At 35.4% G+C, this 19678-nt stretch overlaps 1 protein-coding gene across 8 annotated transcripts in view; it reads right to left on the bottom strand.

Moving 5' to 3' along the window:
• LOC138700190 (ras guanyl-releasing protein 3-like) overlaps positions 1-19678 on the bottom strand; it is a 615134-nt gene that overhangs the window by 68753 nt on the left and 526703 nt on the right. For 7 of the 8 annotated variants that reach the window (XR_011332295.1, XM_069826618.1, XM_069826616.1 and 4 more), the window contains 2 exons: positions 4865-4993; positions 4482-4713 (listed from right to left, as the gene is read on the bottom strand). Coding sequence is in view for 7 of the 8 variants with exons in the window: in XM_069826618.1 (XP_069682719.1) it covers positions 4482-4713; positions 4865-4993 (361 nt within the window). In the remaining variant the exon portion in view is untranslated. Of the gene's footprint in view, positions 1-4468; positions 4714-4864; positions 4994-19678 lie in introns of those variants that run through there. The other variant, XM_069826621.1, reaches the window with a different exon arrangement.

Here is a 19678-nt window from a genome sequence, read left to right as displayed (position 1 = left end):
GATTTCACTGATTTAACGCAATTTATGGAGGTTCTCTGTAACCAGTAAGATATGAACATAACCCAGTTAAGAGAAATGCTGTCCCTTGCACAGATATTGAGAAACCTAAGGTATGTCATTTTACCTGAGTATGTCATAAGGACAGTTTCCCCTATATACGAACCACAATTTTAAGGTTCGAGATTTTTTCAGATTAAGCAGTCATTAAATCAGCAGGAGGATCTGCGTGAAATTCCCGCCAAAGCTATGTAAGTGTCTGCCTTCTCCCGTCCCAAACATTTCAGACGCATTTAAATCATCTTAGTTTAATTTTACGTCATTTAACTCTAGAATACTGAAAGCAAGTAATGTGTTTTTAGTCAGTTATTTAATGACGCTGTATCAACTAGGTACTAGGTTATTTAGCGTCGATGGAATTTGTGGTAGTGAGATGGTATTTGGTGAGATGAGGCCAAGAAATCGCCATAGATTACACTGGTCAACAATCATTTTGCGGCCAGATATAAAACTAACAAATTCTTACTAATTTCGACTTCCTGAATTCAAAACTAACAAGCAAAATGTTCTATCAGCTCAGGTTTTCGAGATGCACAATATAATTCATTTTATATGCATTCTATTTAAAAAAAAAATCACCGTATTTCGTGTGTAACTACTTTGTTTTACAAATGTGACGACCCATTATGTGAAGACAATATTAGTATAAGTAGGCCACCATGGAAGCACTTGTAGAAACGGAAATTATTTTATTGCTCTTTTACGAGTCTATTTGGAGGGGGAAAACAGGTATGAATTCGCTTGAGTTTATCTGATTTTACTTGAGATGTGTATTTCTTTCACTGTGAGCTTTAATGACATTACTGTAGTTCATATTTTGCAATAGATCATCTTGTCAAAACGACTTCTAGAAGCTGAAATTGTTTTATTGCCCTTTTCGGTTACATCTGGAGGGAGAGAAACAGATTCGCTATATGAAATTGCTTCAGTTTATCAGGAGATTTCCGTAGTGTTAGTATTCTGTGTAAGACGTGTATTTCTTTAAAGTGTGCTTTAATTATAATATTCAAATTACAAATGGTTTACATATGCGGATTTGAAGGTTGTAGCATTGCTTCTTGGAATATAATTAGGCTACACAAAATGTTGCTGCTTTCTGTGCGAATGGGACAGTTGCGTTCGAGATAAGGATTATAAAATAAAACGATAATCACTAGAGCCAGGGAAGAAAAATATACATCAACCCCTTGTACCTCAAAGTAAAGTAATTTTGCCCCCTTCACACATTAAGTTAGTGTTAATGAAGAATTTTGTTGAAGGGATGAATCATAAAACTGAAGCATTTAAACATATCCAGGAAAAATTTCCTGCAATTAGTGACTCAAAAATAAAAGAGAGAGTTTTCAATGGACCACAAATTAAAGAAATAATGAAGGACAATCACTCTGAATCTTTGTTGGAAGGAAAAGAGAAAGCCACCTGGATTGCATTCAAGGAGGTTGTATTAAATTTTCTGGGTAACAGTAGAAGTGAGAACTATGAAGAACTAGTGCAAAATTTACTGTTGGCATATGAAACTATAGGTTGTGATATGTGCCTAAAATTCACTTTCTTCACTCCCATCTTGACTTTTTCCCCTAAAATTGTGACGATTTCAGTGATGAGCATGGTGAGCGCTTTCATCAAGAAATTTAAACTATGGATAAAAGATACCAAGGACAGAGGAGTACCAATATGCCAGCAGACTATTGTTGAACTTTATCTCGTGATTTACCTGATGCCCAGTATGAAAAGAAAATGCAGAGAAAGAAAGCTGTAATCTTCTGAACAGTGAATATTTAACCCTACTGTCATTATGCAGTGCGTTCGTAGCTCAGCCGGACCGTTCCACAGCGGCCTTGCACTGGGTAAAGATTGGCGCACCTGCCGCCAGAGTAGTGCTGTAGCTACCGCTGACGTGCCAGCCAGTCGAGTTGGATCAGGGACGTGTGCGCGTGTTATGAGTAAAATTGTGTTGTCTCGTGGTGATAAAGTGTCTATTAATAATGGTTGGGTACACTTTAGAACAATGTATTTTTCTCTATGATGCGTATGTGAAATGCTCTTCTGCAAGGTGTTGAAGAGAATTTGAACATCGTTTTGCAGGTGTTCGAATTCCTAGCTGGTCAACTATTCATGCCCTTGTCAATAAAGCCAGACGTACAGGATTTTTTTTAACAAGAAACGTGTTCAACAATGCTGTGTACTGACAGAAGAGAAGCTTGATGAAGTAGGGGTCCGGTTAGAGCACTCCCCCTCAAATCACTGCGATGTTTAGCACAAGAGGTTAACATTTCCAAGACGTCAGCTTTTGTGGCAACGAAACTTCTGAAACTTAAGCCTTACAGGGTAACTGTAGTTCATGCTTTACAACCACAAGATCCTGTAAGTAGGGTTAATTGTTGCAATTAGTTTGTGCAGTCCGTTCATAATGGCGACATGGACCCACTTTTAACGTTCTTAACTGATGAAGCGTGGTTTCATTTCTTCACGGTCACGTTTCTACTCAGAACAATAGATACTGGGCTACCGAAAATCCCCATATTATTCATGAAGTTCCTCACCACGCTGCAAAGGTTGGGGTTTGGTGTGCAGTGAGTGCGAGTAGAATTATAGGTCCCATATTTTTCGACACAACAGTTGATTCACACGTTTATGTAACTTCAATTTTAAATAATTTTTTTTCCGCAACTAACAAGAAATGAACGATTGAGTGGCTGGTTTTAGCAAGATTCAGCTACAGCGCACACTGCTGCGAATTCTATGCATGAATTGCGAAGTGTGTTTGGTGACAGAATAATTAGTCGAGGATTGTGGCCACCTTGTTCCCCTGACCTATCTCCTTGTGATTTTCATTTATGGGGAACGTTAAAGAATAAAGTGTACGCATAAAATCCGCACATGTTACAAGAATTGAAGGACAACATAACGAGAGAAATACAGGCAATCAGTCAACATGAACTTTTGCGAGTGAACCAGAATTGTTTTCAGAGCTATAGGGAATGTTGAAGGTCATCACTTTCAACATCTGTTGTGATGCAGGTAAGCCTAATGTTAGTAGAATAGTTACTGTTCCGTACCCATGACTTGCCGGTCGTTTACGTGTAACTCTGGCGGCAGGCGTGCCAATCTTCACCCAGTCCAAGGCCACCGCGGAACTGTCCGGCTGAGCTATGAACGCACTGTATAAAGCAGTATTTTGAATAGATATAAATTCGAAAATTTCTCAAAAACCATAACCAATAACTATTTTTTATTGTCATATTCGTATTTAGGAGGCTCAAATTATATAGAAAACACATCACATGCCCAGCGCAAAAAAAAAAAAAAAAAAAAAAAAAGTTAAAATTTGTTACGCAGTGTTATCTGACATTCGCCTTTCGGTTGGGGAAAACCTCGGAAAACCCCAACCAGGTAATCAGCCCAAGCGAGAATCGAACCCGCGCCCGAGAGCAACTCCGGATCGGCAGGCAAGCGCCTTAGCCGACTGTGGTCATAATGGCCTTTTAAACCAGCTCATAGTGAATTAGTACTTACTCCACTTGTTTTCAGTTATCAGATCAACGTAAACAATAGTGGCTCTCTCTGTCTCTCTCACACAGATCTCTCCATTTTAAAAACCGAGTATTATCATGAAGTATCCACTAGACGGGACTCATTTCCTTTCGAAGGAGGCTATACTAAGGTTTTTTTATCGCCATCTGCCGACCGGATGTAAAACTCGCGAACCTCAGATCTAACCATGGTAACCACTTTTTCATCAAGGAGTAGCCTATATTATATATTTTTTTTATGCAATGGCGGGCACTTGACTTTTGTTTTTCACCGAAGCGTCCCCATATGTTAGAAACGCAAGGAAGCTGTAGTTCATTTAACTACCCGTAGATGTTGACTTGGTACATCATGGGAAGCAAACTACATAGCACTGTATGATGATTATTAAATCAATGTTGAAATGCCAGTAGGGGAAACGGGAGTACCCCGAGAAAACCTACTCCTAAGCATCGTTTTTGTCTACCACAAATTCCAGTTGGATCAGCTGAGACCCGGTTTACCAGCGTGGACAGCCGACGCTCTATGCAATAGTGAGTGAGGAGGACATGGTACATGCCAACTATTATTTTTATCACAAAACTTTCTTAGTTAAAACGTTAGCAGTGTTATGATTATTTTAGTTAGTTTTTAACATTGAAACTAAATATTCTTGCCTTAACAAAGCGTGGTATATTCATCGGGTGTGATTGTAGTATATGGTAACAATAACAATGATGATACATAAGATATAGGCTAGTGTAAAATATAAGTTTGGATCTTATATCTGCAAAACGTTTTGGTTCAGAGCACTGTAATGTGAAGTATCGCACCTCAAATCTGCACTGTTATTCGGAAACATTTTTTTGTCGTGTTAAGCAAACTATTTAAACAATCTTACTTGTAGAAAGTACCTGATGGCATGGCAGACTCTGGTTTGATATTGGAGAAGCTGGCAAACTTCAGGTGTGGTAGTTGCATGGCTGTGTATACATCCCTCGATTGTACAGGGGGAAATTTCGCCAGCCCTCTTATGCAATGTCATCATCTGTTCAACCAGTGTGGCGGAGGATGTAAACCACCTGTGCATCTGAAAAACCACCTTGGGCATGGCGGCAACGTCAGATGAAAGATCTCCATTGCAATCTGGAAATCATAAAACGGTCGGCATATAAATTGGAGGCAAATACAAAATGTTTATAAATGATAATTAACGTGATAATTTTTATTCTATGGTTCTAGGAATAAAATAAAAAATTATTTACTCATTTACCAACGCATTACAGAAGATACTTACTGAAGACATTCACCACTAAGCGAGCAAGTGCTGGAAGTGTGGCTGCCCTGATTGGGAGACCTGGCAACACTGGCTTGTCATCTTCCAGCAAAACATCATTTCCAGCATACAATGGTGTCGACTGCACCACTGTAACAATAAATCAAATCGAGGTCGTTATTAAAGCTAATAAACTGAGACACAGACGTCAATCACACTATCCTGTCAACAGAGCTTATCTCTTTTTCTCACACCTGCACAAGCACATACGGAAAAAAATGCAAGTGTACTATACTCTCTCTCATACATAAGACAATAGAGTATTGACTCGCGTAAAGCAATACTGGTAGCAGCAATAGCATTAGTAGACTGGTAGACTGCAGTAGCAATGTAGAAGCAGCATTAGCCAATAGTAATATAATACCACAGTCTAGTATTATACAGTCACGAAGCTTGAGTTGTGAGGGTGCTAGGAACAATTGACTGTGCCGGTACTATTTCGCATTGTCTGTAATGAGGCGATATTAGTGATCCTAGTGGTAAGCAACTATCTATGGATGCATATTTACTACGTATTGAGCTTCGTGACTGTATATACTAGACTGTGGTAATACTGTAGAAATATTTAGTAATAGTGTTGACAGTAATAGCAGTAGTCTAGTAGCACTTTAACCATAATAATATCCAGTGCGTGCTGTAGTTGGAAACAAATTTTACGGGGTACTGTTGAAATCTCCTTGGTCATATTAGACTCTGTATGGACTCGTAATACACTTCTTTTCCAGGTTAGGTACTTTTTCGTCATGCAGACCTCCTTCCAGATCGCAGCCACAATGCATATAACGCAAAAAATTTAACACTGACGCTGGTGGCCCAACACTTCTTAGAAAGAAAAGCCTAGAAACTCTTTTACTGGAAGAGTATTCCTTTTCTTAGTGCAGATATCATTCATTGCAGTAATGCTCATTCACATTTTTTTTTTTTTGTTGAAATTGGAATAGAATCTGTAATATGTAACTGAACTCAAAATTTATGAACGCACGAAAAGTAACAATATTTCCCCTCTCTACCAAACTGCTAGCATTACACCTGAGCGAGTTATAAAATTAGCGAATCAGCGCAGCAGAATTCTTGAGGCGCAACATCATAAAATTCGTGTTACGCGAAGGCATCTACGCAAGTTTTGAAATTAGCGAATCAGTGTAGCAGATTTCTTGAGGCGCCATGCCATAAAATTAGTGTTAATTATAGAAATACCACGGCGGCATGCAAGCTTTAAGTAATTCACGATCACAACTGCTACTGAAGTATCAGACCATGGTTTTCGATAAAACAACGAATGGACAAGCGTTTAAGCAAAGGATATGAGATGCCAGCCGCTACTTTTATGGCAGATATCAAAATCAAAATAATGTTTTTCAGATAGCTAATATCCTCCATTTCAAAGTATATTAAAGATTATTTAAACATAATTAATATATTTTCGAGTCTGTATTTTTTGCCGGTATGGTAATAGCGAGTTTTTATTTTAGACGGTACGGCGTACCGACCAGGACCGGCCCAACTACATCACTGATAGTACAAGCAGAAGTAGTAACAACAGTTGCAGTAAAATAACAGTAATTTCAGCAGTAGCAATAGCAGCAGTTACTAGCTTTTAGTATCTACTGTAAGTCATCGCAATATCACTCTATAAGCATATGTGCAATAAATACGTATTGCATAAAATAAGTTTCAATTATCGTATTCAGCTGAACACGAATCTTTGTTCACTGTCTAAGTAATGCCTCATTTCATATGAGGAGAAGATCCGGAGTCGTATCATTGGCGTATCTATAAGATATTATGTAACTTTCAATTTCCACAGTACCAGTATCTTCTTTTTTAGTGAGGATGAAAATAACAATGGAGTGATTAATACGTAACCTTGAAAATGTAAATAATAATAATAATAATAATAATAATAATAATAATAATAATAATACACAACATGAACCTTATGAACTCATGACATTAACAGAATAATTACAGCATGTGAGATGAGATTCATGAGGAGGACTGCGGGATACACTAATGAGTTATAAACTCGTTGGTATCATCATAGTCTAGTGTATACAGTCACGAAGCTTGAGTTGTTGAGGGTACTAGGAACAATAGACTGTGCCGGTTCTATTTCGCATTGTTTGTGATGAGGCGATAGTAGCGATCCTAGTGGTTAGCAACTGTCTAGGGATGCATATTCCCTACGTATTGAGCTTCGTGACTATATACTAGACTGTGGTATCATGGAGGAACTGAAGACTGAACTAGTGATGGAATACACCTTGGCGATATCAAGAAAACTGGGAAAATCATGTCAACAGAATGAGCAACAACAGATTTCCAAAGGCAATTTTAATTATCGACCGAAGGGAAAAACATCCATTGGCAGACCTTAAAAGAGATGGACAGAAAACAAGACCGTAACAGGCCACTCGGCCCAATACTTGTTAGGACGATGATGATGATGATGATGATGATGATGATGATGATGATGATACACATCACATTCTGACAGGAGAACATTATTGAACATCAATACAATTAATGTGCGTCACATTATCCTACAAACATTACTTCTGCATATACTGTATAAATTTTGTGTTTGTTGGGATTAAAAAACTTCTTATATTTTAATAAGCGGCACCTTTAATTCCCGAATATTACTAGATACTTGCATCACAGTAGCGACAGCTAGAGTGCTTGCTAGAGTGCGTCTTCCTATGGAACTAATTTAAAGAGCTTATTTTGCTTTTGTTTCCTCGCTTCAATTCAAGTAAATAAAGAAGTCTATTTTATTCTTATTCAAGATGTATCGTTCTGACATTCCGATGTTTTTATTTTATATCTGGGCTTTTTAACAGCTGTTATAGTCTATTAATTACACAAATTAGACTTATGTTACAAGTGAGCTAATTTTAAGATAAGTAGTTACATTTATGGTCACTCTATGTGGTAAGAGTGGTTACCATGCTTGTCACGATCCAAGGTTCGCAGGTTCAAAGCCGGTCGAGGGCAACTGATTTTTAAAGGTGACTTTCTTCGAAAGCAGTGATCTAGTTGGAAATATATATTTACATGAACTCACCATATCAATTTATCAATCACTAAAAGACTCGTACTGGATGTCAAGGTTGGCATCGTTATGTTTCGGACATGCATAAATATTTATTTTCCGGAGCGAAGTCTCGGTGCGTCCCGGTCCAGTTCGAAAGCAAAGTCAAGCTGGAAGTTCCGTGCCGCAATCTGTCTCCAGAAGATTTGGAATTACTATTGTATTGTGTATTCTTTTACAGACTATTTTTTAAACTGAAATTGGTATAGGCCTCTTAGTAAATCTAGCATTCTGTATATATATTTCAATATTAGACTTGAAATTACCCGTCGCTTTGAAATTATGTTAAATTATATTATCTATACTATTTTCTTCGACCTTCTGTATGATACTATAATATTAGCAGAAAGGTGGGAATTCCTCGAAAGTAATAAAACGATAGTGCAACACACAGTTTACAATAGACACTGACTGATAAGAGTGATAAGTTATATTTTACGACTTATAAGTTACCACTCTGTCTCTACTGTAGTGTAAAATGTCACACAACTGACTTGTCTATTTCTAACAATAGGAAAGGTAACTTAAGTAATTACTAGTAGGTGCATTGTGTTTAAGACGCATTTTTTGTGTCTTACAGTTTATAATGACAACAATATTTTTGTAGTTCATTTGTTCTTTAAAGTATTTACCCACGTACAGTTTTTTCGAAGAGAATTTCGGCATGATGTTTCGGAAGAGTGTTTTTAATCGGTTATTTAACGATACTGTATTAATTGCGAAGTTACCTAGTGTCTGTAGGATTGGTGATAGCTGGATGGTATCTAAGCAGATGTGTCAGAAAATTCATTATGAAATTACTCTACATAAATAAACAAATAAATAAATAAATAAAAATTAAATAAATAAATAACATAAAAATAAATAAATAACATAAAAATAAATAAATAACATAAAAATAAATAAATAAATAAATAAATAAATAAATAAATAAATAAATAAATAAATAAATAAATAAATAAATATTCAGGTCAAGATGGAAGCGAATCCACACCCAGACACGTCCCCGGATAACTAGTCTGGCTCGCTATCCCTAGCTAAGTCGGTGGTCCGGTCCAGATTCCTTTCTTTAATTGTAATAGGCGTTCAGATATTGACTAACTGTAGGCCTATGCTTCCTAAACATAGACTAGTTAATTATTATTTACGAAAAACAAACATAATATTTTATCCAGTAATCAATACGGTTTTCAAAACAATAAAAGCACTAGTGATACAATGTTTCAAGTAACCTAGGCAATAATAAATGAACTATATGCTAGCAACAAATGTTTAGGTATACATGTTTTAATGTAGAGGCTCCTACTGTACTCCAACCACGCGAAATTCTTTGCGGAATGAGACGCAGCGGGGTAATGCTGTGAATGAATGTTGATGTCATAAGATGTCATAAGGTCACACACGTGGGTACTCGTATCTCTATTGGCTAGCTCTCACAGCACAAACCATAACATTGATACACACATATTTCTACTACCATAGTTACAAAATTAGATCACTGTTAATCTCCTGGACTTTTAATCCCTCCATACAGGAAATAACATATGGAGGAGAGCGCATGATTTTTAAACTGACGTTATAACAGTAATATTATATATCTACTTCGCTCCAATAGATGACACAATAGTAAGCACATTCCTTTCACGGTTGATCTCCTGGTTGGAGAACAGTAATGCTATTGTATATGCCCACTACAACTATGTTAGACATAAAAATGAACAAATACAATATTATGCAAAGCCATTTGTAAGTAAATAAGTAGCCTAAGTAATAATAATAATAATAATAATAATAATAATAATAATAATAATAATAATAATACACATATTATGTTCATAATATTGTTAAAATTTAATTTTTATTTACAAATATAAATATATTATTATAGAAAAAGACATTGTTATAGAACACAAAGACAAAACTGAAGACCTCCCAGGAAAAAAGAATGTAACATCGAATTCTTGAAAGAAGTGATTTAGGTGGAAAATATAGTTCTGAAGCATATTTATAAAAAAAAAATTATTGTATTCAATGACTGAATAAAATTATATCCTTGATTAGTCAAATGGTTGTGATAGTAAATACAGACCTAATGAAATATGGCCCTAAAATTAGTTTCCTTTCTCCTGAAACGTGAATTACAGTTTTGTTGGTTACATCCTTATTCCGAGGAGGTCTTGAATTATATAGGAACTTGTTCACACCTGTCTTCGGACAGTTGACTAAACAACAACAACGACGACGATGACAACAACAACAAAAACATAGATTAAAAAAAAGTAATTTAAATTAATTTCTAACCTATAACTTATCTAACTTAATAATAAAACTCCTAACAAAGGCATAACAGACAAAGTAATAGTACCTCCCGAATGATTAAGTTATAGCTTGTGCGTGGAGATACAATAGAAAAACATCTTAGAACACACGTGTGTGTCAAAAAAGAAGGAAAAAAAAAAAGAAAAGGAGAGAATTGTTTGTGCGCTACTATTTAAGACTTATAAAAGTGTTAGAAATAAATTTCTATTGGATAATTCTTTTCCTGTATTTCCGAAATTTTATGATATCGAATGAGACTAAATATAAATAAATATCCGCTTGGAACTCGATGTAGCCTATGTATCTAATAATTCAGGAACCTTTAATAAAAACAGATAGCTTACTTGAAAATGACATCGAGAATGTTGCTGACAGCGACGAATTCCTTGAAGTTTATTCTCCTCGGTGTAATGCTCAACACAGAATGACTTGACGCATCGTCCATTTGTTTGACAGCACTGCGATGACGTTCGAAGTAAGAGTAGACATGTTTATCGTTACTACTAATTCTATTAATAATTCATTTTACATATGCATTATGACGTCGATAACAATTGTTTGATGTTTCCTTATAGATTCATAGAGAGATTAAAGATAAAGGTCCATTGTACCTGGAAATCATTTCACCGCTAAGACAGAAATCTAAGAACGAACCAAGGACAGAATCTTCTGAAAAGATATCATAATCAATTCTCAATAGAGGAGGAGACATTCAGTTCGTTCATATTCAAATTCAATCACATTTAAAGTAAAGATGATACGATTCACTGAAAAAAACAAGCTCTTCAGAAACATACTCGTACATGCGACCTATTTCCAATAATATTCATGTTCATTCTGAATGTCTACTCTAAACCCATAGACGAAGCTAGAGAATCCCATTAGGGGTACTCCTCGCGCCTCAACTTTTGTGACCTGGATCTACAGCTGGGCTCAGTAAAAAATGTCTTGTATTAATTCATTCATGTTCTGCCCAAGGGCAGGTCTTTCACTGCAAATCCAGCATTCTCCAGTCTTTCCTATTTTCTGCCTTCCTCTTTGTCTCCGCATATGATCTACATATCTTAATGTCGTCTATCATCTGATATCTTCTTCTGCTCCGAACTTTTCTCCCGTTCACAATTCCAAAAGGCAGTTTCTTCTTATCCAGTGACCCAGCCAATTCATTTTCCTCTTTCTGATCAGTTTCAGCATCATCCTTTCTTCATTCATACTTTTCAACACAGCTTCGTTTCTTATTCTGTCTGTCCACTTCACACACTCCATCTTTCTCCATAATATCCACATTTCAAATAGGCCTACTTCTAGTCGCTTCTTTTCACTTCGTCGTAATGTCTATGTTTCTGCCCCATACAATGCTACACTACCGGATTTACCTTTCTCAAGAAAAACTAAAAACACGGCATCTGCGGACCTCTGAAAAAAGAAGGAAGAAACTAGTGAAGTGCTTTGTGTGGAGTGTAATATTCTTACATATTGCATAATATTGAATTTGTTCATTTTTATGTTCAACATAGTTGTAATGGGCATATACAATAGCATTAGGAGCCTCTACATTAAAAAATTAGTGTTGTGGGATTTAATCGATTAATAGGCTTATAATCGATTAATCGATCAATTTCTGTTGTAAGATTAATCGATAAAAATATTTGAACGAATAATCGAGTCGATTAAAATTAATCGGTTGTAGTTGATATTAATTATTATTTTGTTAATACAAACTCATACTAAAAATTCCGACAATATTTCTCTCTCGGAAATTGCTTACTTAAAAGCATAATAGTAGGTCCCTACTGTTATTTTCTAACTGTAAACCAGGTAGCGTAGGTAAAATCTTTGCACAAACACTTCAGAAAGGGATCGAGATATGAGGACAGTGACCTAGTCTATCTCTATTGAAAGTTGAAACACTATGCAAAACCCTTATAAGTTTTATGGTTTTACAAGAAAACTTACACCTTGTTGTTAGCTCATCTTCCAAGCATATAACATACATACTTTTCTGGGATTCGTCCCCTTCATCCCTTTTAAAATAGCCATGTCTACACTGTGTGCACACTACCTTCTTATCTTTCTAAAATCTGGTAATTCGATTACAATAGGGTCCAAGTCTTCTGTTTCGACCGCTGTACTTTTGCAGAAGTTGCAGTTTCTGTACTGATTTTGTATATGAAGGTTATGTGTTTAGTTTGATAAAGACAAAAAAATCAGTTTTCTGTGGTTTGTGGAAAGTGTAAACTCTATTATATCATTATGCGAATTTGAGAGGTAAATTCGGTGAAACGTTTGGATTTAAATTGAACGATCGTGGAGAAGTGCTTGACAGAAAAAAGTTTTTTCGTGTTTAGTGATGCAGGAAACATTGTCACTAAACGCAGAGTGGCACTTAATTCGGAGCATGTGAATGCACTCTCATGTTTAAGATCATGTATGAAGCAGTATTAATTAACTAGGTGAGTCTTCATACTTTTTGTTATTTATGTTTGTCTCAAAAATTCCCGGAAAATTGACACAATAAATTATAAGCCTCATAATAAATATGTTAGTAATTAAAATAGTTGTTTTGTAATATAACGATACAATATATACAGATATCATTTAATACTTATGCTTATCACCGAACACAAGTTAAATTTAACAATAATTGTGTATGACAGTATATTAAAACACTTTTTAAACTCGATCAAAACTCGATTAATCGATTAAATTCAAATAGTTAATCGATTAAAATATATTTTGATCGACCAACAGCACTAAAAAAAAATATAGCCTACCTAAACATTTGTTGCTAGCATATAGTTCATTTATTATTGCCTAGGTTACTTGAAATATTGTATCACTAGTGCTTTTATTGTTTGGAAAACCGTATTGATTACTGGATAAAATATTATGTTTGTTTTTTGTAAATAATAATTAACTACTCTACGTTTAATACATTTTCATAGACATTTACTGAGGTTTGATATATGTGAAATGGGTCTGTAATAAAATTATTCATGTTGTTTTTATCTCCTGATTTATAAATTGGAATTACTGTTGTATTCTTTAAATTATTTGTACAGATACCTTGAGATAAACACAGAAAAAAAATTGATATTAAGAAAAATAAAGTATGTAAAACAAAAACATCAGACTTCTTGATAAATTAATTATTTGGTTAGGATACTAAGAGTCATCATAATAAAGACGTCTCTGGAAAGGAACCATGTTCTTAAATTCATAAATGCTTCCAAGCTGACTTGTTTTTGGGTGGTTCTTAGTTTATTTTTTTTTACGACAGCAAGTTTTGAAAACGCACTTTCACTTGAACAACTAATCATTGGCATGGTCGAGAAGCTGTCGAGGACACTATAAAATGAACTGAAGATCTTCATGATTTTTCATCCAATGCAGCCAATTCTTCAAGATTCTTAAAAGTTGGTTTGGGAGCAGTAGATTCACACTTAAGGAGTCTCAAGTGAGCAGACAAATCGCCTCATGACAGTACTCTATATTTACTTTGTCCGAAAACACAGGAGCTATACTAATCCGGTCAGAAGTTCGCCTTCGTGCATAACCGAATGATGATTAAGAAGAAAAAAGATTACTTATTAAATATTTTTGAGTTTGGTATATTTTAGAGGCGTTTCTTACAATATATATATATATATATATATATATATATATATATATATATATATATATATATATATATTTTTTTTTTTTTTTTTTGAGGGACTCACAGGTTCATTTTGGGGTGTCCAGGTACCCCTAATACCCGCGTAGCTCCGCCTATGCTATACCGTTACTTTTTCCTTTTCTCCTGGACATATGGTTTTGGTTTGCGAAAGCAGTTACGAGAGTCAGTGGTTCATAGTTTTTTTTCTAGTCATTCAACGTTTCTTTTTCATTAATATTTATAATTATAGGCTACTTTTTTAGTCTATAATTAAGAATCTTTACATATATCTCTGTTTTAATACGTATGTTACAACATAATTAATTATACGTAACAATGACTGTCAGCAGTATTACGGATACGAATGTGAACTCCTACAAGAGGAAAGCACGCTTCTAGTATCACCGAATTTTATAATACTTTTTAAGTTTTGTACAATAAAATAAAGCAAAGCATGCAAAATATAAGTTGTCGAATTTCATTGACAACAGAGGTTACAAAATGCCGCCTCTTTAACAAATGTAGGTACCTACCTTTTATTTTATTGACAACAGAGGAGAGGTTACAAACTGCTGCCTCTTTAACAAATATAGGTACCTACCTTTTACTTTACTTTGACAACAGAGGAGAGGTTACAAACTGCTGCCTCTTTAACAAATATAGGTACCTACCTTTTACTTTACTTTGACAACAGAGAAGGTTACAAACTGCTACCTCTTTAACAAATGTAGTACCTACCTTTTACTTTATCGACAACAGAGAAGGTTACAAACTGCCGCCTCTTTAACAAATGTAGGTACCTGCCTTTTACTTTATCGACAACAGAGAAGGTTACAAATTGCTACCTCTTTAACAAATATAGGTACCTACCTTTTATTTTATTGACAACAGAGGAGGTTACAAACTGCTGCCTCTTTAACAAATGTAGGTACCTACCTTTTATTTTATTGACAACAGAGGAGGTTACAAACTGCTGCCTCTTTAACAAATATAGGTACCTACCTTTTACTTTACTTTGACAACAGAGAAGGTTACAAACTGCTACCTCTTTAACACATGTAGGTACCTACCTTTTACTTTATCGACAACAGAGAAGGTTACAAACTGCCGCCTCTTTAACAAATGTAGGTATCTACCTTTTACTTTATCAACAACAGAGAAGGTTACAAATTGCTACCTCTTTAACAAATGTAGATACCTACCTTTTACTTTACTTTGACAACAGAGATTACAAATTGCCGCCTCTTTAACAAATGTAGGTACCTACCTTTTACTTTATTGACAACAGAAAAGGTTACAAACTGCCGTCTCTTTAACAAATGTAGGTACCTGCCTTTTACTTTATCGACAACAGAGAAGGTTACAAACTGCTACCTCCTTAATAAATGTAGATAGTTATCTTTTACTTTATTGACAACAGAGAAGTTTACAAACTGTCGTCTCTTTAACAAATGTAGGTACCTGCCTTTTACTTTATCGACAACAGAGAAGGTTACAAACTGCTACCTCTTTAACAAATGTAGGTAGTTATCTTTTACTTTATTGACAACAGAGAAGGTTACAAACTGCCGCATCTTTAACAAATCTAGGTACTTACCTTTTACTTTATTGGCAACAGAGAAGGTTACAAACTGCCATCTCTTCAGCAAATGTAGGTACCTACCTTTTACTTTCTCATTATACGATGTAATATTGTTATATCGCAAAATATCGATTTCGAGTTTTTCACAGAGGTATAAGTTTGCAGCATCCTTGATGCATAGAAAGTGACTTGGGGAATGCCGTCCATCCGTCTGTACGTGCTTTCATATATCGAAATTTTTCCTAACTGCTGGAGCATTTCGTTAGTATTCAGTATCTACGGATCAGCTTATTCGGGAATGACGCACGTTAAATATAATAATTCTGGCTGATCTTTATACGGAATTCTGGTTGCTCCGAAGCTACGCTTGGGCGTGGGTTCGGTTCCCGCTTGGTCTCATTAACTGTTTGGGGGTTTCCCAAGGTTTTCCCCAACTGTAAGGTGATTGTCAAGTAATTTCATGGCGTATCCCCGGCCTCATCTCGCCAAATACCATTTCACTATCACCAATTCCAGCGACGCTAAACAACCCAGTAGTTGAGACAAAGTCGATGATAATAATAACGGAAATTATATGGAATCGAAAACGCAAAATGGTGATGAAATCGAAATAGATTCTAACGATTTTTCTTGCATAAGGTGAGCAAGTAAATGGAAAGAGATGCTCAGTGTACATCCCCAGATTCAGTTGTTATTCTACTTTTCGCTGATAATTTTCTCAGAGTCATAACAGTCCTCAGACCAAGACAGGCAGTTATTATTCAAGTCTGCTTCACAGGGAGCTTTACCTGAAAGCCAGATTTGCGTAAGACAGTTATTATGTTACCTTCTGTGAGTGAAACAATGCAAAGCCTAATGTAATTTAACACTGATGTCACTTTTAACGCCGATTTTCTTAAGTAATGGGAGAATAATATTTTTTTTATTTTTTATTTTATTGGATTATTTTACGACGCTGTATCAACATCTAGGATATTTAGCGTCTGAATGATATGAAGGTGATAATGCCGGTGAAATGAGTCCGGGGTCCAGCACCGAAAGTTACTCAGCATTTGCTCGCATTGGGTTGAGGGAAAACTCCGGAAAAAACCTCAACCAGGTAACTTGCCCCGACCGGGATTCGAACCCGGGCCACCTAGTTTATTCAATGTAAATTCGCATAAAATCTATTTTAACTATAGAATGCACAAATGAAGTCAAATATTCTAATTCTGGGATTTTGCAGGATTGCAGACTGCTATTTTGTTGTAATCTACTGAAACTGAATATCGTCTTATTTGAATGTATATTACATGACTTCATTTATGTATGTATTACGAATAATATTTCAAGAAAAAACTGTAAACAGTAATATCATTCGCAGCATTACAAAGGCATTCAGTCTACTGAATTATTATGAAACGCATGAAACATTTTAGAAAGAATGTGTCATCGTTGTGACATTTCCTGCTGCTTAGTACGAACTCCCATCGTTCAAATGCTAAACTCTGTTGTTATTAGAAGATCAGAGTGCAGTCTGGTTTATATTCTTTGATCTCTCTTCCATATGCATTGTGTTCTTCTATGTTTGGAATTAGCCCCCTAATTTATTTGTGGACGTTTTTCTCGTAGTTATCTTTGAAATAATAGAGAAACAGAATGACTGCATCTCTCCTCAATTCATTGCCTTACTGCGAACGATACTATTATTTCAACATAATTCGCTTATCGAGAATCATCGGACTTGTACTGATGATGGTACATCCATCTTAATTTCTAACATAAAGTAGTAGCTCTCTAATAACAATATTGCATTATATTGCACAAGACTATTCACAGTGAAAACAATAATACGAAGACGCTGTGAATAAAACAGTGACCAGTCAAAGTGAAATCGAGAAGAGAAACTGAACTGCGCCACCTCGTAATGCAGATAATGCAAGACACTTCTTAAGGGTGTAAGACGAAACACGCAGTTCAAGTATTGATTTTCAATAACATGTTGACGCATCACTGACTTCGGATGAAATGCCATTTTCGTTTATGTCCGGTGTGATTGAAGGTACATATCTCGAAGACAGAAATGCAAAGTGGTTTTGGAGCGTATAAGCTGCTTATAAACCTATTTTTTTAAAGCAATGGAGATATTCGAACTCAATTTTCCAGTTCATTCGCCATGTTTGTAATGGCTCCCCGGACTGATGCACTGCGTCTCATTTGGTCAATTTGTATTATTATTATTTTTTTTTTGTTAATACAATATATTATGCATAGTGAATCGAACATAACTTCAGTCATTGTTATGATCACTCACTTCATCACAGAGAAGAATTCCTAGGCTCTTCAAGCTACAGAGAATATTCAAAGTCGGCGAGATGCAGAGCAATGGTGGCATGAGATTGGTAGTAGGATTATCCTGCGAAAACCTATTATACGTCTGTAATCGCATTCTCCTCCAGAAAACTCTTAATATCATATGGGAATCGAGCCCATTCCTTTTGAGAGGAAGTCATTACGTCATTAGACAATTGGGCCCAATTTGAAATGCATGTTTTTTGAAATTAATTGGTTATTTAACGATGCTGTATGAACTATTACAGTAGGTTCTCTAGCATCGTTGGAACTGGTTATAGATCTTATTTGGCAAGATGAGTCCTAGGATTCGCATGCAATTACCTGGAATTCGCCCTTCAGTTGCGGAAAGCTCTGAAAAACTCTAACCAGCAGGTAATCAGTCCACGCGGGATTGGAACCCAATCGGAACGACACACAGTGTGCAATTTTCCAAATCAAATTTCGACTTGTTTAGTTAGGCATAGGTGAATATGAATTCATGTTCTTTAACATTTGAGGAATGTTGTGAGTAACAGCTTTTACTGTTTTATCAGCGGCAAGCTGTATTTAGAAGGGTATGAACAACGAGTTCTTCCTAACACTTCTCGCTCCTGTTCAGTCGTAGACAGAAAGGCTTACTATATGCGTGAAAAAGAGCCAATTATTACCTAGTGATTTATTGTGTTGTAAAGACATGGAATCTGTTCAGATAGGTACGTTCTTACTAATATAACTTCAATTATAAGTTTGTAAAGTATTTTTCTTCTTATAGTACGGCTTAAATATTACAATTGAAAAAAAAATGTTTTTAAAGTTCTCCAAATATAATGTGAATTTCAGTGCAGCCGGTCACGTCTGGTTACAATTCTTTTACCATTTAATACAGCATCATTTAGAATGTCGAATCTTTGTTTTAAAGTTTGCGCGTTCATGCGCATTTATCAGTGGGGCATACGGTATCTGTTCCAAGTTTGGCTTAACAGCAGAAAAGAATCATGGAAGAAGTGAGTTCTTAATCACCATGTGAGTGTTTTAGGCCTCCAAATTATTCACATGACATCGAATATCAGGTTAAAAATACATTGGAACATTTTTATCTAACGTTAACAAACGCACAGTGAATCAGAACGCAAATCACTAACTGGACAAAATTAATAACTTCTCTGTATTTTAACGGATTATTAAGAAACTTTGTACATGACTTATAGATGGCACATATGTTTTGTGTACAAACTCTGATCACGTTTGTACAAGAAAAACTACCCCTTTATAGCGGGTGCATTTAGACAATTAATAACTTCTCTCCTATCTAAGATTTTTATGAAAAATTGTACGGAAGTTACAGGAAGCGTATATTTTTGTGCAGAAACTATATTTATGGTTCCGTAAGATGAACTATCCCTTTATAGGGATGCATTCAAACAAAGTTAGTAACTTCTTTCCTACCTAACAGATTTTTATGAAACTTTATATAGAAGTTACAGCTGGAATATATTTTTTTTGTTTACAAAGTCTCATTATGTTTCTATAAGAGGAATTGCCCCTTTATAGTGGTGCATATAGACAAAATAAATAACTTCCATCCTATATAATATATTTTTATGAAACTTTGTACAACAATTAGAACTACAGGTAGCATACAGATGTAATCAGAATTTGTACACAAAAAATATATGCTACCTGTAACTCCTGTACAAAGTTTAATACAAATATGTTATGTAGAGTAGTTAATTTCGTGTCAGTGCACTCCCTATAAAGGGGTACTTCCTCTTATGGAACCGTAAATATAGTTTGTGCACAAAACATATA

Source organism: Periplaneta americana, chromosome 5 (assembly GCF_040183065.1).
Source record: "Periplaneta americana isolate PAMFEO1 chromosome 5, P.americana_PAMFEO1_priV1, whole genome shotgun sequence".
In the NCBI taxonomy this organism is placed as follows: domain Eukaryota; kingdom Metazoa; phylum Arthropoda; class Insecta; order Blattodea; family Blattidae; genus Periplaneta; species Periplaneta americana.
This window is presented reverse-complemented; position numbering and strand designations above follow the sequence as displayed.